The 18,421-nt window shown below is 39.3% G+C and overlaps 1 protein-coding gene across 1 annotated transcript in view; it reads left to right on the top strand.

The window, feature by feature from the left end:
* LOC131079935 (glutathione S-transferase F10-like) overlaps nt 1-17,852 on the top strand; it is a 33,884-nt gene extending 16,032 nt beyond the window's left edge. Inside the window, exon 2 of the mRNA XM_058017978.1 lies at nt 17,364-17,852. Coding sequence (XP_057873961.1) covers nt 17,364-17,852 — 489 coding nt within the window. The remainder of the gene's footprint in view (nt 1-17,363) is intronic.
* Nucleotides 17,853-18,421: the final 569 nt, after the last annotated feature.

Here is an 18,421-nt window from a genome sequence, read left to right on the forward strand (position 1 = left end):
GTTCTACCAACACACTTGTATGGAAAAGGCTACCTGATCATGAAACAAATGGGATATGGCGGTAAAGGACCTATTGGGAAACGCCAAGAAGGAGTCACTGAACTTATAGATCTTCCTTCACAACCTAGTAGAAATAAGGCAGGATTAGGTTCTAAATTCACTTTCCTATTAAAAAGGCCGCCACATACAAATACAAAACCTCAATGGAAAGAAAAGAAGAAATACAAGGAAGAATCATGGCAGGAAGCTCTCTTTGAATCAGCAGAAACAATCCGTAAGGCAAGAGAACGTAAAGATCAGAAGATACATCAGGGAAAGCTTCTGAATCATAAGAAGGCCATATCTGCAGCAGTGGCTCATATTCACACACCAGTGGCTCAAGAACCAATCCTATCATCACAAGCACCCATCATTCCTCCCCGAGGAAGCACAATATATGAACAAATCCAGAATGTAGAAGATGGATCAGATACAGAATCCACACAAAATGTCAAAATAGTATCTATCATCAAGGATTTATTTTCGCCATACAACATACCTGTCTACAACACAGATAGAATTTGGGATGATGCCTATGAGACCGATTCAAATGAATATGAATGGGGTACCTGTTCAGATACTACTACAAATATCCCAGATGATACTGATTTCATATCCATTTCTCAAGAAGAACATAACGCAGAAGATAGACCTCTCGAATTTGGACCACAACATATCTATGATGTTCAGGAAAGCGAACAAAAATATTACGAACAAGTCTATGTAGAAGATGATACCATCGAAGACCTCGATAAAACCCTAAACTTCTTTAAAAACAAGACCCATCACGATGATAACTCTATTCTAACACTTACAGCAGCTGAACTTGACCCGCCCAATGATTCCTTACCACTTGTCTTCCCTGATCTCATCGACTGGACTGAACCTGAGACTCATGATATCCCAATTTTTCCAAATGATGAATCTATTATCCACTACCTATGTACCGTAAATCCCGAAACAGGCTCTACCAGTGAACCGCATAACGACGTCTGTTCTTCAGGGAGTGCCAAGTCTCTCAGTCGCAAAAATGAATCAAATAATGAATATAATGCTGAAAACCAGTCAATGGCAGCAATGGATCCAAAAAAAGTAAAAATAAAGGACGCATCTGAGGGTGAAAACCTTTATAAGGCACCTAATGATGGGAGACTTGACACTCTTCCTGAACATTTTCATGAACAATCACCCATATTGATTGAGCCCACTCAATCAATCAACATTGGTACCACTGAAGCAGTCAGAAACATTCACCTTGCAGAATCTCTGACCGAAGAGGAAAGATTGGCATTCATCATCTTCTTTAAAGGACAGCAAATTAACTTTGCCTGGTCATATGCTGATATGCCTGGAGTGGACCCACACCTAATCATGCATCATTTGTCCATCTCTGCAGGGGTCAAGCCAGTCAAGCAGAAACTACGAAAGATGAATCCACAGATAGCACTCATGGTCAAAACGGAATTAAAGAAATTATTAGATGTCGGATTCATCCGACCTATTGACTATGCAGAATGGATTTCTAACATTGTTCTAGTCTCAAAACCAGATGGTAGTATCAGAATATGCACCGACTTCAGAGATGTCAATAAAGCTTGCCCAAAGGATGACTTTCCTCTACCAAGTATTGATATAATTGTAGATCTCACAGCAGGCCATGCAATGCTCTCATTAATGGACGGTTTCTCAGGCTATAATCAAATCAAAATAGCTCCTGAAGATCAAGACAAAACAACATTCACCTGTCCTTGGGGAACATACTGTTGGAATGTAATGCCTTTTGGCTTAAAGAATGCCGGAGCCACTTACCAAAGAGCAATGACAACCATATTCCATGATATGATGCACACATTTATGGAAGACTATGTGGATGATTTACTAGCCAAATCTTTCACCAGAGCTGAACATCTTGGCATCCTAACAAAGATCTTTGATCGATTGCAGAAATTCAAAGTCCGACTCAACCCTAAAAAGTGTGTCTTCGGGGTTACATCAGGCAAGTTACTAGGTTACATCGTCTCAGCTAAAGGTATTGAAGTGGATCCAGCAAAGGTACAAGCCATCATGGATATGCCACCACCAAATAATATTAGTCAACTTCGATCTCTCCAAGGGCGACTTCAATCAATCAGGCGATTCATCGCTCAATTAGCAGATAAAAGTCTGCCATTTAACCACTTGTTACACAAAAATGTGCCATTCAAATGGGAGACTAAATGTGCAGAATCCTTTTACCAAATCAAACAGTACCTGATGAATCCACCAGTTCTAGTACCACCAACTGCAGGAAAGCCTCTTATATTGTATATATCAACGATAGATGTTTCACTGGGGGCATTATTGGCACAAGAAGATCAACAAGGAAAAGAACGCGCCATATATTACATCAGTAGAACATTGAATGGATATGAGCTCAATTATACATTCATTGAAAAGGCTTGCCTAACAGTTGTTTTTGCATCTCAAAAGTTCCGACATTATATGCTAGCACACACTATCAAGCTACTAGCCAAAATTGATCCTCTCAAATATTTACTCAGCAAGGCAGCTCTCACAGACCGATTGGCTAAATGGGTTATGATTCTCAGTGAATTTGACATCCACTACACAGAAAGACGAGCCATCAAAGGACAAGCAATTGCAGATCAGTTGGCTGAAGCACCGCTACCAGGAAAACAAACCATGGACATTGAATTTCCAGACAGGGATGTTTTTGCTCTTTCCTCCAAACAATGGATCCTATACTTTGATGGATCCTATACCCAACATGGTTCAGGGGCCGGCATTCTATTCATCACCCCTGAAGGACACACTATGCCAAGATCATACAGGCTTATGTTTCCATGTACAAATAATATGGCTGAATATGAAGCATTGGTCATAGGCATCAAAATGGTCGTCGAATGGAAGATCACAGAATTAAAAGTCTATGGAGACTCACAATTGGTCATCAATCAAATCAACAACAACTATCAGACAAAGGATGATAAGCTACTACCCTACAAACGGATGGTGGATGATTTCAAACAGTATTTTGTGCACATCACTTTTGAGCAAATACCAAGGTTAAATAACAAAGCAGCCGATGCAATGGCTACGATCGCTTCATTACTACAAATTCCAGAACAACAGAGTCGTTATGAGTTCCTGGTAGAGCAACTGTTCTCTCCCGCCTATGACCATTCTGAATCTCATGTTATATATGCCTTAACCGGTTCAGATTCTCCGTTATATGGACCAATATATGACTACCTCAAGCATAATATATTACCCATTGACCAATCCCACAACCAAAAACGTAACTTTATCCGACAAGCTGCCCGTTACACCCTTACCGCTGATACCTTATATCGTCGAGGTCTAGATGGTACTCTTCTTCGTTGTCTTGATCGTAATGATTCTGATTCAGCTTTACACGAGCTTCACGAAGGTATTTGTGGTACACATTCGAGTGGCACTACTCTTGCTAAAAAGCTTCTACGAATGGGATACTACTGGCCTACCATGGAAAAAGACTCATATCATTTTGCCAAGAAATGTCCTAAATGCCAAATCCATGGCAATCTGATACATGCACCAGCACAGGAACTGCAACCATTTACCACATCCTGGCCCTTTTGTCAGTGGGGATTAGATTTGGTAGGCAAAATACATCCTTCATCTTCAAATGGACACAAGTTCATTATAACTGCCATAGAATACTTTACCAAATGGATTGAAGCAGTTCCCATGACCACAGTGACTGGGAAACAAATTGCTTCTTTTATCTTAAATTATCTGATCTGCAGATATGGTATTCCAAGTTCAATTGTCACAGATAATGGACGACCTTTCAAAAACCAAGATGTGCAGGAACTATGTGAAAAATTCAAAATCCAGCATCGATTTTCTACACCATACTATCCACAAGGAAATGGTCAGGCAGAAGCATCTAACAAAACGATCCTAAAAATCCTTAAGAAAACAGTGAATGATGCAGGCAAAGATTGGCATATACAACTCAATCCAGCTCTTTGGGCCTACAGGACTAGCATCCGCACACCTACAGGGGCAACACCATATTCCTTGGTATATGGATCAGAGGCTATTTTACCCTTGGAGGTAGAAATTCCATCTCTTAGAGTCTCTTTGAAAGGTTTGATTCCAGATGAAGAGTATCGGGTCAATCGACTGCAGGAATTGGAATTATTAGATGAAAGACGCCAACATGCTTATACTCATCTCAAAGCATATCAGCAACGCATGTGCCGGAGCTACAATCATAAGGTCATTCCTCGTAACTTCAAGGTTGGTGATCTAGTCCTAAAAGAAAATCCTAGAAACCAACAAGATAGAGAAAAGAAAGGGAAATTTGAACCTAACTGGTTGGGTCCCTATGTCATCATTTCAGTCTATGGATCAGGTGCTTATCAGCTAACAAATTCTGAAGGAGATGTGCTTGATGATCCAACTAATAGCATTCATCTAAAGAAGTACTATACTTAAGGTAGCCTAGTGCACGGAAAACGCCAAAACAAACAAAAAAATACAAAACTCCAGAAAAAGTCAAAATACAAAGTACAATAAAAACAAATGGTGAAAACCTGGTAAACAGACGCCTTTGTGAAAGCCCGGCTCCTTTCTCTATATCCATGCCATTTTATCCATCAACACGCTATCGGCCATCGCCCGACACTTAGCCTCTATCCATCCAGGATATACTTAGCGTAGTCACTATCCTAAGTTATCTATCTGTATCTATTCTCTTATCGTACCACACCATGACTTGGAAATCACTATACATAACCATATCCAGACACACACTCACCTTAGCGCATTAAACTATTCACAAACTTGCAAACATTCAAAGACATTCCAACTATTGTAAAATCTCAAGACACAGGACATCCAACAAACACAACTGCACTTCATTGCAAACAACCAAAACACGAACAATACACAAGGAACTCAAGGATGGATGATTTTCTGAAATACTAAATGTTGCATTATCGCATTAAAGTCTTGATTATTTTACATTTTGAACTTTTTAAAATAAATTGGAATCTTCTCATCAAAAGCTTCAAAGCCAGAGATCATGAGGAACTTCCAAAATTTTCTTAGTCTTCTGTCTAGGAGGCAATCACTTGTACTGTGTGAATATTTGCCTCGAGATGTGATCCATATCACTGAAGGCTTGATCCCATTTCACGCATTATAAATGATCTACTCTTGTCTGTTTACGCAATACGCACTCAGGTCGTCTTGGTTCAAATATACCTTGGCGCTTGTGCTATCTTGCAAAATTAAAAATCATGTAAATTTTACTCAGGTCATTATGGTTCAATTATACCATTATGCTTGTATAAATTTTCAACATATCCTAAACAAATCAATGCTCAATGATGATATTTACAAAGAAAGCAAATGAATGGTTATATCGGATGGCAAATACAGAATGAGAGATGATCCAAACACAATTAGTTGCATATCATTTTACAATTAGTTGCATATCATTTTACAATTAGTTGCATCTCATTTTATAAAAAGTTGCATCTCATTATTATCCCATCTATCATTATTACATCATTACACATCATCTTACATAAAGCAGCATGTTAACATCATACATCTCATTTTCAAGATACGTCTCATAACATACAAAAACATACATATATATCATACATTACATCATGTATATAAGCATTACATCATCATGTAAAAAGGAAGAAGCACACATAAAACATACATCCATAAACACATCACATCGGTCAAAAATGGTGCTCTATATATATATCTCTCAAAATGATCAAAATCTACAAAATGTGTCACAACTGTGTCCAGTACAAAGAATACACTGCTCAAAATACAATAGAGACCATGTCTCTCAAGTATGACTATCCCCTGATGGAGATGGTCTAACCCCTGAGGCACCTGCTCCCGGATCGGCAGGAGGGTCCTGTCCTGCTGGCCCTGTCACTCCACGGCTCTCCGATCGTGTCCCGGCAGTTCGAGATCGACTCGATCTCGACTGCGCAAAGCTCTCTACATGCCGCTCTCTGGGAACCGCCTCCTCATAGTGCTTCCTGTAATATGCAGCCTCCTGCACACTCCGTGTCAGCTCTCTCAAGGTGTCTCTCAAGGGACCACCCGTTGCAGCTCTCTGTACGATCGCCAAGGCCTCCTCTGCTCGCCCCCGCCACTCCATCTCGGTATCTCTCTCAGTGATCAACTGAGAGATCTGCCTCTGATAAGTCAAAATCTGTGCCTGCAGCTGCTGCACAGTGATCTGAAGAGTCCGGATCTGGGCGTCCTCTATGTGTCCCGGCACTCGAACCCGTAACGGTACCTGTGCTGGCGCCACTCCCCCCACTCGGCCTATCCTAGGTACGGGAGGTGGAAGAATATCTATCCTCCTCCTCTGCACTGGTCTCCCCACCTCCTCCTCTCCTCCTCCTACTGCCGCTAATACCTCTGTAACTCTGCCCTCTCTACCAGCCCCAATGGCCAATCCTCCCCTCCCTCTCTCAATCCGGCCCTGTCGTACCGCCCTCTGCACACCTCTCCCTCTCCTCCTCCCTCCATCACCCCCATCATCCCCATCATCCCCCTCATCTCCCCCGTCTCCCTCCTCTCCATCCGAATAAAAAACCGGTCTCATCTCCTCTGGATCTGAGATCCTCGCAACCGCCCGAGCAGCAAATAAACAAGCGAACTAGTCAGTCATACCGGCATCCTGTATCTCTGGGGCATAGTCCCAGATCTGCCTGGCCAAACCAGTAAACTCCTCAATCGCAACGGCACTATCAATAGTCGGCCCCCAATCGGCCACATCCTGCTGCCGCCGTGCATATAAGCACGTCCCCTGTGGAACACCCTGCTGCCTCCCGAACTGCCTCAAAAATCGGGTAACCAAAAACCGCTCAATGACGAACGGGGTCCTCCCAATCAAATGCCTCGTCATAAAAACGAACGGCATCTCCATCCCATCCTCAACCCATACCTCGCAGCCTGTGTACGGTCTCCAGGTGACCGTATCTATGTCATCAAAAACCCTCCTCCAGTGCTCTAGTTTGCCCAGCTTACGCTGGACAACTAGGCCTCTATAACCATATGCATAAGCTGCCCCCACGGGCCTATCCCTGTCTACCAGTGGCCTCGCTGCTGGAATGTGCTCCCAGCACCATACCTGTAAGAGTGTCACCCCTGCTGATAAACTCCCATATCCGAGGTATACCACCTCATGTAGGCTCCTGTAGAGGTGGGCCAGCATCGCTGACCCCCATGCAAATCTCCGGCCCTGTGTGACCATCTGCTCCAGAACCAGCCCCCATCCCACTGAAAATCCCTTTGACCTGCGATCAGGACAAAGGAATCCTCCAATAAATCCTGCCAATACAGATGGCAGTGGCGCATAATCAAGATCCAGGAACTCCTGCCACGGGATCTCATACCCGCAGACACTCTCATCATGAAAAATCCGGCGCAGTGCCTCTGTGCCGCCCTCCTCTGTCTGCTCATAGGGCAGTATAGCTCCTACCACAGGAATACGCAGGATGCGATAGCAGTCCTCTGGTGTCACGGTCATCTCCCCAGTGGCAAAATGGAAGGTGTTCGTGTCACTATGCCACCTCTCTGCCAGTGCTGTCAAGAGTCCCCGGTTCACAGTGAACCGAGGCATATCCAAAAGTGAGGTCAATCCACACCTCTCAATAATATCTAAGTCTGCCTGTGACAAACGTGGTATCAGTGTCCATGGTCTCGGGAATCTCTCCCTCGACTGCACGATCCCCAATCGCTCCTGTCAACAAACAAAACATATCCAATATCAGATTCCACATCAACAAAAAGATATCAAAATACAACTCACATCACATACATGAAACAAATTTGCTCATCTACATCAAGTTCAAAAACCTATGATTTCATATCAACTTGTAAAACAACTCAAGTTCTCAAAAACCATATCAAAACTTGTAAAACAACTCAAGTACCACAATCACAAACTTGTAAAACAACTCAAGTTTCCCACCCATATCAAAACTTGTAAAACAACTCAAGTTTCCAACCCATACCGGCTTGTAAAACAACTCAGGCTTTCATATGCATTTTGAACTTAAAACAGATAACACAAAATAAATCATGTTCTGATCCCCACAAATAGCTTGATATCTATACATAACTTGGAAACATTCACATCAAAACAAGTTATACAAATGCTCATATTGGATACATGCATCAAAAACACGACAGACACGCAAAAACACCACATTTTAGATCGACCACAACACAAATTTTTCCTGGATGCGCTAAAATAGACATGAAATGCGCTAAAAAAGACCCACGCGCTAGGCTGTTTGTCCTACGCGCTAACCTATTTATCTTATGCGCTAGATTCCATCCATGCGCTACGCTATTTTTCCTATGCGCTAATCTATTTGCCCTATGCGCTATTATTTTCCTCCATTGCGCTACCTAAACTAACCTATGCGCTAGACTCTGTCTACGCGCTAATCTATCCTCCCTAGGCGCTCGCCTTTTCATTCTATGCGCTAGAAACACTCTGCGCGCTAATCTAATCTTCCTAAGCGCTACCTGTTAAACCCTATGCACTAGGTTATGATCACGCGCTAACCCTCCGGCTTCCTGCGAACTTCTATGCGTCCTATGCGCTAGGTCAAAGTGATGCGCTATCCTGTTTCCCTTACGCGCTAACATTGGCTTTACATGCGCTGTTTTCCGTCTACGCGCTAACCTAAAAATCCTATGCGCTACCAAATATTTTCGGACGCGACCCCTAAATTTGACCCCGATGCACTAGATCGCATTGCGTATGCGCTACTGTTTACCTTAGACGCACTAAACCGCAAAGCCCGAACTTAAAAATTCAAAAAACACCTAAAATCGACACAATCAAAAATCAAAAAAGGGTCAAAAGGGTTGACTTACTGGTGGTCCATACGCTGCAGGTCTCCGATATCTCCGAATGCGCTCGAAACGGTGTCTGTGATACGGAATAGGCATTTTCTCTCCAGAGCAAATTCTCTTTTTTTCAAAGTCAACAAGCACAAATGAATTCAAATCAACCCCTTTTCCCCTTTTATAGGAGGAAAATGAAATTAGGGTTAACTAACTGGGCCTGTAATACGGTCGTGGTCTCCCCTATACCAACACATTTGTAATTTATCAGGAGATGAATCAATTTACACACTAACTACACGCATGAAATCCTACACATCATACGAACGTCATCAATTTAAATCAGAAATTTTCCAACCAAAAAAATATTGATTCATCTCCCGAGGGGGCATCACATCGCATCGAATCTGGAGCATCGCATCAAATCTGGGGCACGACTGACAAATCGAAAGAGCGACACAAAAATTGCATTTGATCATAAAAACACAAAAACACATCATTTTCTTTGAATTAACATGTGCACACACGTCACTTCAAAGAGGGGCAAAATGTAGACATATAAAAATGACCACATTCCTAAATGAATATTTTATGTTCATTTTTCTATTTGATTAAATCCAATTTAATTAAATTATCCACATTCTTCTATTTTATTAAATAAATTACTCAATTTATTTAAATGAAATTCACTATATCCATTTAATGAATAAATCATTTTATTCAACTAAATCCCCCCTACCCACTTTTAATTAAATTCAAATTTAATTAAATAGTTATCCTAAATTGAATAAATCTAATTTATTTAATTTCTCCAAATTGCAACCAGATTGAATGAAAATCAAATAATTCAATTAAAACCTATTATCCCCTCATCCACTTGCAAAATCCCAAACCCCTTCCTAACCCCTTCTAGAATCTTCTAATCGATTCTAATTAACCTAACCCTCCTCTAAACTTTGTCACATCCCTAAGCAAAGGGAGGTCACTTCTCAAATGGCCCAAAGTCTTGGATAACCATTGAAGGTTTTCAACCTTCAACCACTAAAACCCTAAAGTCTTTGAAAACCATTGAAGGCTTCCAACTTTCAACCACTTAATCCTCAAAGTCTCCAATAACCATTAATGGTTATTTCAAACCCTCCCACATGGTTAAAACATTTGTTTTGACTCAACCTCTACCCAACCCAAGGGTCTCATCAGGTCATTAATGCTTTGACCATGATTATCTCTTAATCATTTGCACAAAGGTTTATCCTTGGATTAACTCCTAATTCAGTGGGTAAACCTAACTTAGACTTGACCCTTAGCCTTTAGATAACCATGAGGTCCTCTCAGGCCTTTAATGCCTCCAACCTCAACCCAATCCTATGTTGACAATTGTCACCATTTCATTGGTGCCAATTGTGCACATGGATCCCCAACTTTCAAACTTGGCCCTTGATTAAACCTTTCAATCCTGACCATCCATTGCCCTGTTTATGCTATAAATAGAGCTCTCATTCCTCCATTCTTAACAATCATCTTTCAAATTTGAAGCATCACACTTATGCTCAAATTGTTTCAAGCTTTCATTTTATATATGCTCTTCATTTAGCCTCTCTTTAGATCAGAATTAATCATAAATATGCATGTTTAGAATAAGTTCTTTACCATTTTAGCTCAATCATAGAGTAAATATAGTATGCTAGGATAATCTTCATACTAACCTCGTCATCTTACCATTTAGTTTGTTGCATTTCTAGCATCTCATCTAGCTTATAACACATCTCATATTAAAAACAGTTAAAATCTCTCTCGTTCTCATATTTGCCATCCCTAAACCATTTTGCTCAGTAATCTGAGAGCAAAACATTGGTTTGAGGGACATTGTGAGATAGAGAACCATGGGACCCTCCTTGGGAAGCTGAGTAACACCACGTTACTCCATAGCTTGCATCAAGAAGTCCTGTGTGTGTGTGTGGATTGATATTTTACGTATTTTTCACATTTTAAATTCTAGCAACCCACTTTTCCCACATACAGTTGGTGTTACCTCGCAAATTGTTATTAGGTCCTTGATTTGTGTGATTGTTTTGAGCATTGTTGGTGTTGTTGGTGTTGGGTTGACCTTGATTGGTATTTGGTGCATAAGTGTTAGTGTCTGGGTTAGCAACTTTGGGATTCTTTGTAGTTTGAGGATTTCCTGATAATGCGAGCACGGGTTGCTTAGATTTTGGATCATGTGATTCATTGCCTCCTTCGTTTCCATTGTTTTTGTTTCTGGTCCAGAATCTGGATTTGTCCAAGTTGTTGTTGTTTTGGTTATTGTAATTTGATGAACTTGTTCCTTCTTTGAAGAATTTTAGCATGCGTTTCTTGACACATGCTTCTTCTACTTGAATGCCATTCTCAATCAATTTAGTGAAAGATGGTATGCATTGGAGTTTGAGCCTATAACTCATCTCACCATTCAAGTTGTCGATGAAGATTTCCATTTTCTCTTTTTTCAGGGATATCTCGAGGATATCGTGAAACCATACGCCGCCAACATTGAAGGAATGCCATGAATGTTTCATTGTTTTTATGTTTGGTGTTACAGACGTCTAGCATGGTGATAGCATGTTGAATGTTATAGGAATATTGAGTTATGAATTTGTTGACTAGTTCATCAAATGATCGGACAGGAGGTGTGATTTTGGATAACCATTCCATTGTTTGTCCTCCCAAGCTTCTTGGGAATAACCTCATCAAATAGGTATCATCATGAGCGAATTCAAGACTCATTGTGCAAAATTATCGAACATGATCACGGGGATCGCTTTTCCCATCGTACTTGTTAAATTTGGGAACGTCTGAGTTTGGAGGAAAGGGCACCATGTTCAATCTTCTGTCGAACGGATAAGGACAAATTTCATTTAATGAATACCTTACTGTTGTCCCTTGTTGTATGTCTTGCATTTGTCTTTGTAACATTTGCATTTGTTGAGTAAGGGCAATCAAAGGCGCATTATTTTGTCGAGGGAAGATTTCTTCTCTTGCATTAATCCTAGGTTGAAATGGTGTATGGAACAACATGTTTTGCTCGGGGATGTGTTGCTCAGGGATGTTTTTTCCTGGTGTATTTTGTTCAGGCATGTTTTGTTTAGGGATATCTTGCTCAAGGTCACGTGCTTCACGTTGTCATTCTTGATATTCGTAATGTTGAGATTTTGTTCTAAACATGTCTGTGTCAAAGTCTTCAGGAAGCTTAACCCCTTTGCTTGTGAGCATGAGTAGGTATTTTTCTTTGTCATTTTCTATGAGTCTTTCCACAAGTTTTTGAAATGAAGCACTTTCTTGACATTCTTGAAGAAGTTCTTCAGAAATTTCGGCGTCCTCTAGATTCGGATGCTCGAAAGGATTTGATAATCTTCGATTCATGCTGGATTCTAATTGCATTTCGCTTTGTTTGTTTTGTTGAGAGCGAGTAACAATAGACATCTTGTAGAAGCTTTCTGTGACAAAAGGAATGAACTCTTCTTCAATGTTTTGTTCAAGGGTTTGTGGTTCAAATCGGGGGATGTTGTAAGTGATGCACTCGTCGGGAAAGAATGTTGGATTGATCTTTCCTCCACGATTTATTTGTTGACTGAATGCAGATTTTTGACAGAATGCTCTAGTCTTCAAAGGTTCCTTGTCAAATTCGTTTGATTTGTTCTGAATATATAATCGTACATTACGAAGGAATGTTTGATGAGATACGAAGAGTTGACGATTGATGTATAAAAATTTATTTCTTTTGACAAGTTTCGAAGAACTTGGTTGTTGTTTCTTCAACTTAGTGTTATGATAAATATTATTTCTTCTTAGAATATGAGGATTAGTCATGCACAAGCGATCAATGGTTTCCTTTGAGTTGTTTTGGATTCAGTTTATCTTGTTTTGGAAACTTAAGTTTTACTTTATCAAAGTGAAGGTTTATATGCCCCCTCACGACAAAGTGCATCAAATGATATGGAATAGAGCTTTCCCGATATGGAAACTCGATTTGACAACTTAGAGTTTTAAACAAGTGTGTTTTGGGATAAAAATCCACGAGATAAAAAGGACCTATTTGCCACTTGTGATGATGCTCCCTGATTTTAAAAGGATAGATATGTTTATCGTGCAACCAATTTTAGATGCTGGACAACTTTTGTTTGATGGGAAACTTGCTTTAGAAATAGTTTTTGATACTCTGTTTTTGGTATTTTGATTTGACGAAGTTCAGGCTGATGAAAGGAGGTTTCTGAAAATGTTTTCAAAATTTTCCAAATTTATCTCTGTTTTGCCCCCTGTTTTTCTGGTTTTGACCATGCACTGAAACAGAGACTTTATGCACTACAAAATTTTCTCAAAGCGTTAAGGAAAAGACCCCACGTGCTATGCTGCCCTGTGCTACGTGCTAACTAGTTTCACTGGTCAAATTTGTTTTAACTTTGGTTTCAACAGATCATGCGCTAATATGAGTCGCAGACGCGCTATCGTTTATACTCTACGCGCTAAAGGTTGACTTTCACGCGCTAAGCTGATGCTTCGACGTGCTAAGCTGTTTTCATAACGCGTTAACTATTACTGTTGATTCAAAATTTTGGTGAAGCGCTACTGTGAATACTTTACGCGCTAAGGATAAGGTTTGATGCACTAAAATATGGTTGATACACGCTAAAATGTTGTTCTTATGCACTAAACTACCCTGACTTGATTGTTTTTTGCAATTTTGGTGTTTTGCTTTAAATTTTTAATGCTGATGGATGATTTTCTGAAGTAACAAATGAAGACACAACACCAAAGAAATAACCATTTTTGCCTAATCTAAACAATAAGTGTATGTTCTGCGAGGATGTATTCAAATCCCCAATATTTTAACAGGTTTGGATAAAGAATACACTTCAAAAAGACTCTTTATTCAAGGGTCATAAGTAATACCATAGCCCACTAGTCTCGATACTCCATCAACTCAAACAGCCGTGTCACCCCCTAGAGGGCTCCCGTTTTTTTGCCTTTTGCCAGAAATTAACTCAAAGTGAATTGCTTCACAATTGAGTAGTTATCTTGGGAGATATATGGTGAGCGATCTTAGGGGCGGATTCTTCCCCACCCTTGCACTATGATATTACAAATGTCTGGTTATTGACTCGGCTCAAAGTTTCTATGCTAAGGTTCATAATTAAGCTTCTTGTTCGGCCGTCAGTGATAAACTCCCTCAGGAGGCTTCCCAACCTTTAGAACAAAAGCTTTACGTATCTCAAGGATACTAGGGGAAGGCTAATCGCTGCGCGCAACCGTTGAAAAGGATTTTCGTCGCTTTCCACATTTGATTATAGTGGGTTGGAACGCTTGGCGTCAAAGCCATTTCCCAGTTAGGTCATTCCCTTCACACCGGCCAAAAAAAATGGCTTTAAGAGTTTTTCAACCCCTCAGGAAGGCAGACCTGCTAAAGGATGTAAATGCTTGAAGTACAGAAAGCTTAAGAGTGGTTTGGCTTTTTGATCACCCAGTTAAGGGGAGAGCATATACCTTCCACTTTCGAGACAAGGCAAACAAGGTTCTTTTTACCTTTCAAGTCAATGATTTTCTAAGATCTATATGGAGATGTTGCTCCATAAAAACATGGTGTTCCTTTTATTTCCTTCAAAGCAATGATTTTCTAATCTAGGAAAAGAACCAAGTCAACAAAGCAAAACATCGATGTTTGGTCAACAAAAGAAATCGATCCAAAGGGGAAGACCTTCCCTCTTTGATTGTGAACAAAAATTTAAAGTGTGGTTCCTTATTCTTGCAAAATGTAAAATTGATCCTTTTATGCACCAAAGGATGGTGAGATTCTTTTTAGCCCTTGCTTGCAAATATAAAGATTGTTTTGTTCTTTTTAGAACCCAAATTGAGAATTTTTCTCCTAGAAAAGCAAGAAAAGATTGTTGTTGTGGTTCGTTTTACAGCCCAAAGTAAGGTGAGTACAGTTTTATCCAACAAGAATTTAAAATGACTCTAAATTTTAACTAACTTAACTTAAGTTAGTAAAAACTTAAAACTATTCGTAATTCTACAAATAACATCAAGCTCCACCTGCAAGAAATTGTCAGAGTCCTGCAAAAGTTCCAATCAAACAGTTAGAAAAATCTAGGTTTTGATGGACTTTTACAAGTCTAAACTTTAAGTTCGGTTACAATTTTATTTTTGTTTTCTACCTGTTATGCGCTACAGGATGACCATGATGCGCTATCGGACAGACCCGATGCGCGGCTCTGTTTTCCGGATGCGTTGCTCTGTTTTTCTTCCACGCCGAGACCTACAGGAAAAGGTTAGTAAAGATGATGCGCTAAACTAAGGACTTGACACGCTAGAGTATAAACCCCACGCTCTAAACAATGTACGGGATGTGCTATAATGTTAGTGAGATGCGCTAAGGGATGTTCCCCACGCATTGATTCATGTTTCTCGCGTACCTGCAAAAGTGTTTATTTTTGAAAACCGATTTGATTAATGGGGTAGAACCCCACGGTGGGCGCCAGAAATGTGTGCGAGAAAAGCGGGGTTATGAAACTCAAAATGGAAAAAATGAAGCTTCAAAGAGGCTTGCTCACACACCCACATGACTTCTTGGTGCAAGTTATGGAGTCATGAAGAATGACTCAACTTTCCAAGGTTGGTTCCATGGTTCTCTATCTCACAAGGTCCCTCAAACTAGTGTTTTTGCTCTGAGATCACTGAGCAAAGCGGTTTAGGGATGACAAATGCGAGAACGAGGGATGCTTTTGATTGATTTTACCATGAGAATGCATCCTATCTATGCATGGTTCTACAAATGCAATAAACTAGATTATAAGATGACAAGATTAGTAGCAATACTATCCTAACATGATATACTAGTTATATGATTTAGTCTAATGATAAAAGTAGTCTAAAATGTTTATTAGCTAATTCTTATTGCAAAGAGAGACTAGATGTGTTTAAAATTGAGCATAATTATGATACTAAGAGCTTGCATGTTTTTTTTTATATATAAAATGGAGAAATGAGAGCTCTATTTATAGCAAAAATAGGGCAATGGATGGACAGGATTGAAAGAGTTAATCAAGGGTCAAGTTTGAAAGTTGATCAATCCATGTTTACAATTTTTACCAATGAAATGGTGACAATTGGTAACATAGGGTTGGTTGAGAGGAGATGTAAGAAGCATTAAATGTTTGAGAAGACCTCATGGTTACCCTAGGGGGTAAGGGTTAGGGTTAGGTTAAGGTTATCCATTGGATAAAGCTTTTACCCAAGAGGTAAACTCTTGTGCAAAGGATAAAGAAATAACCATGGTCAAAGCAATAAATGCTTGATGAGACCCTTGAGTTAGATGGAGGTTAAGTTAGGCAAAAAGTATCTAACCATGCCACTAAGGGTTAGTTAACCATTAATGGTTTGAAGACTTTGGGGACAAATTTGTAAGAGTCCTTCCAAATTTGGGGGGATTCAACAAGTTGGCTTGTTGAATGGATAAAGGCTTTAATGCCTTTTGAAGACTTTACTCCAAATTTGAGAAGTGACCTTCTCAAATTTAGGGAAAATGGATAATGAATGGGTTTAGGGTTAATTGATTTGGATTAGATGACTTCTAGAAGAAATTAGGAATAGGGTTTAGGATGCAAGTGGGAGATGTAGGATTTTGCAAGTGGATGAGGAAAATATAATTTAATTAAAATAAAGTTAATTTATTTCAATTTGGTTGCAAATTGAGAAATTGAATAAATTAGATTAAAATAAAGTTAATTTATTCAATTTGGGGTAAACTATTTAATTAAATGTGAATTTAATTAAAAGGGGAGAGAAGAGATTTAATTGAACAAAATGATTTATCCCATTAAATGGTAAAAAGGGGTTGAATGATTTTAAATAAATAAATAGAATAATTTATTTAATTAAATAGACGAATGTGGGTGATTTAATTAAATTGGATTTAATTAAATAGAGGAATGAACATAAAATATTCATTTAGGAGTATGATCATTTTTATACGGCTACAATTGGAATCTAAGTTTTTTAGGTGGCATGAAAAATTCTCAAGCTGGTGTGGCTATTTCTAACCCATCCAAATTTTATCCACTGAAATATGCAGTCTTAGAAAGTAAAGACTGTTATTTTCAGAAAAAGGTTGCAAATAATCCTGTAGCATAATTTTTTTTTGTTTCATAAGACCTCTGCTCTCTGAAAGTAGATTCCAAAACCCCTGATCCTTACCTAAGCTCCCTAAGCCCCCTTTAATCGATTCAAATCTTATAATAATAAAAACTTTGCTTCTTAAAGTTACAATTTACAAATTTTGATTAGAGCCTAAATCTGATTGTTACTGTATCTTTCTAGCATTTTCCTTCTTTTAAGAGTTGTCTATTCAAATGATAAAGAATTTATAATAACTAGAGTCATACTTCTATCAAATTTAGGCCCTTAGATTCCTTATACGCATTCATTTTCATGGAATAGAGTCAAGAGCAATCACAAGATATCTGAGCAAGAAGCAGCAAGGAAAAGGCACAGAGCTGTTAGGAGGTACAGTGGCAGAGCAGGCCATGGTGGATGTGTGGTGTGAGGTGGAGGCCCATCAGTTCAGTGCACCCAGCAGTGCAGTTGTGTTTCAGACTGTCATACTTCCATTGAAAGGAGGAAAGACAGATGAGGAGATAGTGAAGAGCAATGTGGAGAAGCTGAGCAAAGTGTTGGATGGGTATGAAGAGAGGTTGGCTAAACACAACTACTTGGCAGGGGACTTCTTCAGCCTGGCAGATCTTCACCATCTGTCATATACTCACTACTTAGTGCATGGTGCAGGAAAGGGAGAACTCGTAACTGGCAGACCCCATGTCAGTGCTTGGTGGGACCGCATCTCTACCCGACCTGCCTGGCAAAAAGTCTCACAAAACATGAAGAGATAAATACCTTCTATTCCTTCTTTCACTGAGGTTTGAATTGCTGATATATCTGAGTTGCAGGAGACCATTATGTAAAAACTAGTATGATATCTTAAATAAGTGTTTCTTAAAAATGGGTGGAGAAATGTAGTTTTGAATTACATGAAAATGTAAGCTTTTGGTTTGAACTGTGCATTTTGTAAATAAAGATTTGGATTGTATTTACTGATTTATTATTAGGAAGAGGAATCTGATATGGGTTTTCACAGTCCATGAAGTAAATGTAAATGCAAACTTCTGATTTGAATTGTGTATGTTTTTCAATCAATGTTTCAGATCGCATTCAGTAGTCTATCATCATACAGACTATTGTTTTGAGATTTTTTTTTTATAATTTTTAAAAAGAATTATTTTATTTTAAAAGTAGTTTTTGTTATGTACAGACATATAATTTCTAATTTTTTAGTTAAGAAACAATATTTGTAGGAAGGGCAGGTGTAATAAGATACTACTACAGATGATTATAAGGGTTTCTTTATTTAAATCCACAAAGAATCTTGCAAAGAGGAATAAAGAGGATACAAGTAATAAAT

This window comes from Cryptomeria japonica, chromosome 10 (genome assembly GCF_030272615.1).
Source record: "Cryptomeria japonica chromosome 10, Sugi_1.0, whole genome shotgun sequence".
Lineage (NCBI taxonomy): Eukaryota > Viridiplantae > Streptophyta > Pinopsida > Cupressales > Cupressaceae > Cryptomeria > Cryptomeria japonica.